Genomic DNA, 9,009 nt, shown 5'->3' on the forward strand with positions numbered 1-9,009 from the left:
AATGTTATGAGTTTTGTCTCCTTCCCTTTTCTCTTTGTCTTTGTTTGACACAAATTACCAGATTGTCTTAAACTTATATGTATATATGAAAATAAGTGTGTTTCTGTACAATATGACAAGGTGTCTGCCAGTTTATTGTACTATGGTGGCTTTCCTGTTGTTACGATGCTGGAAGCTATGCCACTGGTATTTCAAATACCAGCGGGGTCACCTATGGTGGACAGGTTTCGCCAGAGCTTCCAGACAAGAGTAGGAAGAAAGGATCGTGATCTACTGCCAGAAAATTAGGCAATGAAAACCTTATGGATCACAACTGAATATTGTCCAATACAGTGCTGGAAGATGAGCCCTCCACGTTGGAAGGTACTAGACGATAGCCCCAACAACGCACTCAGACATGAACGGACTCCTCAGGAAGATGAAGCAGGACCAGGGACGTTTTGTTCTGTTATCCAAAAGGTCCCCCCATAGGTAGGAGCCGACTGGATGGCAACTAACAAAAACAACAAAATCTGTACAATAATTGTTGTGCAACAACTGTTAAGTAACTTCAAAGGGCCTTGCGCCCACCCGCCCTTCGGCCTAGATCCTCTGCCCTGCTGGGGCCGAATACAATGCAGGAGACGTTTAACAAAGTATTTAGAAGAGATGCATTGACAGGCGAGAGCAAAGGGAAACTGCTTAAAAACACCTTGCACGAAGACCACGTTTCTTTAGAAGGAAGAGAATGTGGGAGGGAGCCTGATCTCGTCAATGATTGGTTGGCGCCTCTCTGACCAATCACGTGCAGCTACTTGTCGTGATCCACCTCCCCTTGAGCTTTGGAGCCACGTTTACAAATGGGAGTAGGGTACGTAAGAGGGACAGCGCATATACCCAATGAAACCTTGTGTCGTTAATGGCCGTGGTGAAGCCGCTGCCAGGTTTAGGGCGGAAAGAGTTGCACTGGATAAGTAGGGGAACGAAAGATGGCGGCGGAAACGCTGCTGTCTAGTCTGTTGGGGCTGCTGCTTCTGGCGCTCCTGTTACCCGCACGTCTGACCGGCGGTGTCGGAAGCCTGAACTTGGAGGAGCTGAGTGAGATGCGTTATGGGATCGAGATCCTGCCTTTACCTGTCATGGGAGGGCAGGTAAGGAGGCATGGGGAGGGCGAGGATCCCGGATAGAAGAGGAAAGGGAAAAGCGTAGAGAAGGGCAGGTGCGGAGTCTGGGGTAGAAGCCTAAGGAGAGTTGAGAAGAGTAGATGGGGGGTTACGGTGATTCCTGGGGATCACAGACTGAGCTCCATTCCCTTGGGGCCAGAGGCTGGGAGGTTGGGAGGGTGGAGCTTTTCTCTGTCAACCTCCAGGTCCCAGTTCCTGTTGAAGAACGCTGACTCCGCCCCAGTGGCGAAGTGGGAATATTCTCTTCCCTCACCCACCGAGCACAGCTGGGGGACTTGTGGTTCATTCCATCTCCAACTGGGCTCTTCCCGAGGGTCTGAAGAGGGAACTCGTTGTTCTTCCTGATCCCAGCCTTTCTTTGCCTGCCTCCTCCCGACCCCCACCCCCTTCTTCCGCAGAGTCAGGCTTCAGACGTGGTGATTGTCTCCTCTAAGTACAAACAGCGCTATGAGTGTCGCTTGCCAGCTGGAGCCATTCACTTCCAGCGTGAAAGAGAGGAGGAGGCACCTGCTTACCAAGGGCCTGGAGTCCCTGAGTTGTTGAGCCCCATGAAAGACGCTCCCTGCCTGCTGAAGGTAAAAGGGAATGAGATGGATGGAACAGGCAGTCCATGTGAGAACCAGAGTGCTCGTAAATGAGAGGGATCTAGAAGACTTGTAGGAGTTAAGAAAGCCACTGGAGGAGTAGATGTATTATATAGACAGGAAAAAGAGCAAAGAATCCTGCAGCCACTTATGTGGCTCTGCCAAAGGTACAGGAGGGTTGGGATAGGGGATCTCAGAATAAGGGTTAGACAAAGATTGAGGTGGCTAACCAGGGGCAGGGTGGGGTAGGAGGGACACCTTCTTATAGAAGCCTTCCTGATAAAACCCTTTGCTAGGGTTTACCAGGAAGGCCCCTATCATTATGTCCCTCTATCCTATTTTATTTCCACCCTAGCACTTTTTTTTTGAAATCTTCCTGTTAAGGGATTTATCCATTTGTTTTATATTTACTTATTTTTTTATCTGATTCTCTGCACTAGAATATAAGTTTCATGAGGTCAGGGAATTTATCTTCCTCACAGCTGTACCTTCAATGTCTTGGACAGTGCAAGTAATGTTGTAGATGCTTGATTAATATTTGAGGTTGGAGTCTTCTATGTTTCCCTGGCCTGGGTGCTTCAAGGATACCATGATTTCTTCATCATGGGCAAAGAAGGATAGATAGGATACCATGATTTCTTCATCGTGGGCAAAGAAGGATAGATAGATAGATAGATAGATACGGATAGAGATTAGGTACAGATATATGAAAGACCACAGGTGGAAAACAGACTTCTGAGGTATCACCCCAAGTCATAGAAGGAAAGTGTTGCTCTCTCCTCACTGAGAGTCTGGAGAACTGTGTGTGGATCTGGCTAGAGAGGAGAAATAGATGAAAAGTTGTGTGTCTTGGAACCAAGAGAGATTCTGGTTTCCAGGAGATACATCCCCACTCTATCTCCCTGATTGCCCATTTTTTTATTGTTAGACCAAGGACTGGTGGACATATGAATTCTGTTATGGACGCCACATCCAGCAGTACCACATGGAAGGTGACTCCCTCCTACATTGTCCCTAAGCCCTCAGCCACATGTCATGGGAGGTGACCTGACTCCTCAGTCCCCCTCCCTCCCCAGTTCTCTCAAAAGGGAGTAATGGTGCTCCACTGCAATTACTCTTGCAGATTCAGAGATCAAAGGCGAAGTCCTCTACCTTGGCTACTACCAATCGGCCTTCGACTGGGACGATGAAACAGCCAAGGTGGTAGAAGTGTGGGGTTGGGAGGGAAGGGGGTCTTGGCTATAGCCTGAGAGCCCAGGCTTAAGATTGGCTGGCATGTTTTTGGGGCTTGGTGGCCAAAGGACAAAGGCTCCTGAGGCCTGGATTCCCAAGGTCTCTAAGAACCCTGTGGGGACTCAGTGCCATTCTTTCCCCTTGCTGTATTTCTCATCATCCTTCTCTTCTGCCTGCTTTCCTCCCCAGGCCTCCAAGCAGCATCGCCTGAAGCGCTACCACAGCCAAACCTATGGGAATGGGTCCAAGTGCGACCTCAACGGGAGGCCCCGGGAGGCTGAGGTTCGGGTGAGTCTTGAGAAAGGGAAGTTGACACTCCCTCTGTGACTATTCAAACTCTAAAGGAAGAGGGCTGGGTTGCATCTTATAGTCAAGAGGATTTGTCCTAAAGAGACTTATGTTTCCACCTACCAGCTAGATATCACTGCCTCAATGTTTAGAGGTCCTACAGGTCAACATTTCCCACATCTTCCCCTCATCATCCCCAAGTATACATCTTTTTTCCATATTTCTCCTTTCATTTATCTGAACTGGAAACCTGAGTGCCATCCTTGACTCTTCCTTCTTCATGCTGTCCTTCCTTTCTTCATTTACAACTCTTCAGTGAGCTTTTGCTGTATATAGTTCCTGGGCTCAGCTCAGGGATACAGTGGTAAGCAAATAGATGCAGTGCTTACCCTCTTGGGAACTCAGATGTTAACAAAAGAAGTCCAGAAATGAGTCTGTGATTACCGACCTTACTTTGAATAGTACTCCCCTACTATTCAAAAATAGACTGTTCCTGTGAAACCTTTCTACAGCTCAAATGAGATAGAGCACAGAAGCAATTACCATCGATTTATATGGGAAAAATATTTGAGCATTCCCAGACCCTAAGAAGTAATATGAAGGCATCTAGTTCTCTGAGAGTAAATAATAAAGTCCATGCATTCTACTTCTAGATATCTCTCAAACTCTCCTCTCTGCTCCTGTGGTCGGTCCCTTTATCTCTCACCTGCATCACTGCCAACACCCTCTTAACAAATGTTCCTGATCTTGTGATCCTTAGCTGAGGTGGGTGGGCAGGCAGATGTATGTTGGTTAAAGTTCTTCAAGTGATCCTCATGTGTATTCACAAAAACACACTCCTGTAGAGAACCACATGACACCTGCCAGAGTTCCCATTCCATAATGCAGGTTTGCACATGCCATGGTGTGCTGGCAAATGTTGAATATCCAGATTGCTAGGAAGAGAAAACCCTGCTTGTTAGTGTTTGCCAATATCCATGGCATAAATATCTCACTGTGGCCAATTTCAAGTTATCAATTGGCTCGCAAAATTTCTGTAAATTTACCACTCAAGCTGGTGTGAGCTGGCTTCAGAACATCACTATAAGCACACGTCACTTCTCTGCCCAGTCCTGGAAAACCTCCAGTGATGGTGCCTTTTCCAAAGGATAAGGTCCAAATGCCTTACTTTGAATAGTACTCCTCTACTATTCAAAAATAGACTGTTCCTGTGAAGCCTTTCTACAGCTCAAATGGGATAGAGCACAGAAGCAATTACCATCAATTTATGTGGGAAAAATATTTGAGCATTCCCAGACCCTAAAAGTAATCTACCAAATCATACCCAATAACACATAAAACCTAAAACACAGTAACACTATCATACAGTATTAATAGACAGAATTCAAAGGTATGGTGTCTGATACTGAGTATGGTATCAGCCGTGAATGCCCTGCTTCGGGTGCACACTGCCTCTTTAATGGCTGACTGCAACACAAACGCCGAACACCAGTTTCACTTTTTGCCTTTTTTCTTTTCAAACTTTTTATTGTGATTTGGGTGAAAGTTTACAGAGCAAATCAGTTTTCCATTCAGTAATTCATACATATTTGGTTTCATGTTTGATTGCAATCCCCTCACTGTAACACCACTCCTCCCACATCCTCCCTGTTTCTTGTTTCCATTCCTCCTTCCCTCCTAACCCTTCCTGCCTTCTGAACTTTGTCCTTGGGCACATGCTGCCCCTTTGATCTCAAATGGCTGATTGCTCTAAGGAGTGTGTACCTTCCTAGAGTTATTGTTCACCCTGTAGACTTGTCTATTGTTTGACTGAAAATTGAACTATGGAGTGAGTTCAGTTTGAGGTCTGAAGAATGACCAAGAACTGTAGTTTCAGGGGTCCTACCAGTCTCTATCTGACCAGTAAGCCTAGTCTTTTTTATGATTTTGAGTTTTGTTCCACATTTTTCTCCCACTCTATCTAGGACCTTCTTCTAATGAGATCGCTTTCAGAGTAGTAGTAGTGGAAGCCAAGCACCATCCAGTTCTTTTTGGTCTCAGGGTCACAGAGGCGAAGGTTTGAGTAGTCCATTAATCTAATGGATTGATTGTTTTCATGTGTCTTTGATTTTCTTCACTCTTCTTTGCTCCTGACAGGGAGGGACCAATAGTTGTACTTTAGATGCCACTTGCAAGCTTTGAAGACTACAGTTGCTACTCAACCAAAGTAGGATGTAGAACATTTTATATGTGGATTATATTGTACCAGTTGACCTTAATGTCCTTGAGACTGTGGTCTTGTGTCCCCAGGCCCAGCAACTTACTCCCTCAGGATTTTTGATTATGGCTAAGAAATTTTCATAACTTCGCCCCTCGTGTGCTCTATTGTTGTTATTGTCAGGTGCTGTTGAGATGGCCCCGACTCATAGCGACCCTCTGCATAACAGAACAAAATACTGCCCGGCATTCTCTATTATATTCATGGATATATTTGCAGCATATGTAAATCATATGTAGACATACCAGTTGTCAAACCTATGTATATTCATGGGATGAGTCCCATTCTCCTTCCTACACCTGTTCAGCTTGCTTGTCTGTGTACCTACTCATGTTGTTGTTGTTGTTGTTGTTATGTGCCGTCGAGTTGGACCCGACTCATAGCAACCCCTCTTTGGATTTCTGAGGCAGTATCAGTACGGAAGTAGATTGCCCAACCTTCCTTCTGAGAAGTGGCTGGTGGGTTTGAACCGCCAGCCTTCTGGTTAGCAGTCAAGTGCTTTAGGCACTACGCTACCAGAGCACCTGTGCCTACTCATAGATTATTAATTATTATTACTGTTATCGCAAGATTATGTGTGAATGAGTGTTGTGGTGCAGGGAATTACTTAATATGGCCCTTCTAGTCATGGTCTTTGTGACTTCTGCCAGATGACTGGGTGGGATTATGCAAATTTGAAGTGTTTGTGACCTACCAAGGGAATTGGCTAGCTTGCCAATAATGTAAATAAGGTATTGGCACTCTTGATGGGGGTGGGAACGTGCAAATAAGGAGCTCTAATGTGGGGATTGCTCAGTTTTGCCATCTCACTAGGCTTAAAATGAGCCGAGCCATCCCAGAGGCAGAAAGTGGGGGATCACCCTACCATCAAGAGAGAAGTCAGGAGTGGAGTGAATCCTTCAGACCTGAGATCCCTTCGCTGAATCTTCTCAATACAGGAGAGTAAAGGAGAGAGCTGTAACACTTTGCTGAAATAGAGAAAGAGCAGCAGCAGAGAAATAGTAGCAACAAACCCTGGCAGCAGAGATTGGCACCAGAGACAGAGTGTGGGCTTCCCAGCCCACAGAGGAGAAAGCTGAGTGCCGTTGGGCAGGAGGCTTGCTGGTGGAGTGGAGTGTCTCTCTGGCTATCTATCGGCAGAGCAAAAAGAGCTTTGTAACGCTTGCCTGAGCAGGGCAAAGGCCAAGTCATGGGGCCAGGGCCAGAGAGAGGCGTGCCTGCAAGGTAATTGAGGTGAGCCTGTCTTGATTGAAGCATTGTATACTGTGTGTTCCTGAACCTGAATTGTAACCTGTTACTTCACTAATAAACCCCATAATTGAGGGTATTGTCTGTGTGGCCATTGCAACAAATTCTCAAACCCAGCAAAGAAGTAGGGGGTGCCATGAAGGGGATGGTTGGTGTCAGAATTGGTAAAAAGGAAGGAAGGTGGTGGCATGTCTGACCGCTGCTTCGTAGGGATCAGCCTTGGCCTGTTGATGCTGATATGATTCTCTCTCCCCCTCAAAAAGTTAGAGGAAGGCAATGTGGCCCCCATACCCTTTTTACAAATATTTGTCTCTGTTGCCTTTAACTCTTGTACTCCTCCCATTGTCTTCCTTTCATTGACCATTCTGTGCTTACCATCATCCTTTAATGGTATATTGCCTTCACCTTCACCCAAGTTAATACAAGTCTACCCTCTAGATAGTGGTTACCCTCTTTTCCCCTCCCACCCCTCATAACCATCAAAGACTATTTCTTGTTGTGTGAAAACCTTTTCTTGACTTTTTATAATACTAGTCTCATACAATATTTGTCCTTTTGTGATTGACTAGTTTCACTTAGCATAATGTCCTCTAGGTTCATCTGTGTTATCAGATGTTTCGTAGATTCATTGTTGTTTAATGTTGTATAGTATTCCATTGTGTGTATGTAGCATACTTGTTGATCCATTCAACCATTGATGGGCACTTAGGTTGTTTCCATCTTTTTGCTATTGTGAATAGTGCTGTAGTGAACATGGGTATTATTTTTCTAGGATATATACCTAAAAGTAGAATTGGTGGATCATATGGCATTTCTATTTCTAGCTTTTTAAGGATGCATCATAACACTTTCCACGGTGGTTATACCATTTTATAGTCCCACCAGTAGTGTATGAGGGTTCAAGTCTCTTCACACCCTTGATAGCATTTGCTGTTTTGTGTTTTTTTGAGCTTTGCTCTTAGTGCTGGAGTAAAACAGTATCTTGATGTTGTTTTCATTTGCACTCTCTAATTGCTCATCTGTCAGTTTATCCTACTGTGATGGTTTGTGTATTGCTGTTAGGCTGGTGGCTATGCCACTGATATCTCAAATATCAGCAGGATCACCATTGGCGGACAGGTTTCAGTGAAGCTTGCAGACAAAGACAGACTGGGGAGAAGGAAGGGACCATCCACTTTTCAAAAAACTGGCCAGTGAAAAACTTACGAAAAGCAGTGAAACACTGTCTGATATATTACTGGAAAACTTTATGAATAGCTGTGAAACACTGTCTGATGTAGTGCTGGAAGATGAGCCCCTCAGGTTGGAAGGCACTCAAAATATGACTGGGGAAGAGCTGCCTCCTCAAAGTAGGAAAAAAAAAAAAACACCTCACTGCCGTTGAGTCAGATCCAACTCATAGTGACCCCTCCTTGGGTTTCTGATGTGGTATCACTACGGAAGTAGATTGGCCAACCTTCCTTCTGAGGAGTGGCTGGTGGGTTTGAACCTCCAGCCTTCTGGTTAGCAATCAAATGCCTTAGGCACTATGCCACCAGAGAGTCGACCTTAGTGACATGAATGGAGTTAAGCTTTCAGAACCTTCATTTGCTGATGGGCACAACTCAAAATGAGAAGAAACAACTGCAAATATCCATTAATAATTGGAATATGGAACGTACAAAGTAAGAATCTAGGAAAATTGGAAGTTGTTAAAAATGAAATGGAATACATAAAGACTGATATCCTAGGCATTAGTGAGCTAAAATGGAGTGGTATTGGCCATTTTGAACCCGATAATCCTATGATCTACTATGCCAGGATTGACAAATTGAAGAGCAATGGTGTTGCATTCATCATGAAAAAGAACATCTCAAGATGTATTATGAAGTATAGTGCTGTTAGTGATAGGGTAATATCCATGTGCCTACAAGGAAGACTAGTTAATACTACTATTATTCAAGTGTACGCAACAACTGCTGAAGGCAAAAATGAAGAAACTGAAGATTTTTACCAACTTCTGCAGTCTGAAGTTGACCAAACATGCAATCAAGTTGTGTTGATAATTAAACAAGATCTGTACCTCACACCATACACAAAAACGAACTCCAGACGGATCAAAGACTTAAATGTGAAACTTAAAACTATACAGTTCCTCAAGGAAAATCTAGGGGCAAATTTAGGTGGCCTAATTTATGGCATAAATAGACTATCAAGCATAACTCAAAATGTACAAACAGCAGAAGAGAAACCAGAT

At 44.6% G+C, this 9,009-nt stretch overlaps 1 protein-coding gene across 1 annotated transcript in view; it reads left to right on the forward strand.

The window, feature by feature from the left end:
* Positions 1-968: 968 nt before the first annotated feature.
* Positions 969-9,009, forward strand: part of OS9 (OS9 endoplasmic reticulum lectin) — a 30,248-nt gene continuing 22,207 nt past the window's right edge. The window contains exons 1-5 of the mRNA XM_007950046.1: positions 969-1,130; positions 1,562-1,738; positions 2,676-2,739; positions 2,871-2,947; positions 3,170-3,268. Of these exons, the coding sequence (XP_007948237.1) occupies positions 969-1,130; positions 1,562-1,738; positions 2,676-2,739; positions 2,871-2,947; positions 3,170-3,268 (579 nt within the window). The remainder of the gene's footprint in view (positions 1,131-1,561; positions 1,739-2,675; positions 2,740-2,870; positions 2,948-3,169; positions 3,269-9,009) is intronic.

Source organism: Orycteropus afer, unplaced genomic scaffold, assembly GCF_000298275.1.
Source record: "Orycteropus afer afer isolate SDZICR_OR568_19922 unplaced genomic scaffold, OryAfe1.0 scaffold00261, whole genome shotgun sequence".
Lineage (NCBI taxonomy): Eukaryota > Metazoa > Chordata > Mammalia > Tubulidentata > Orycteropodidae > Orycteropus > Orycteropus afer.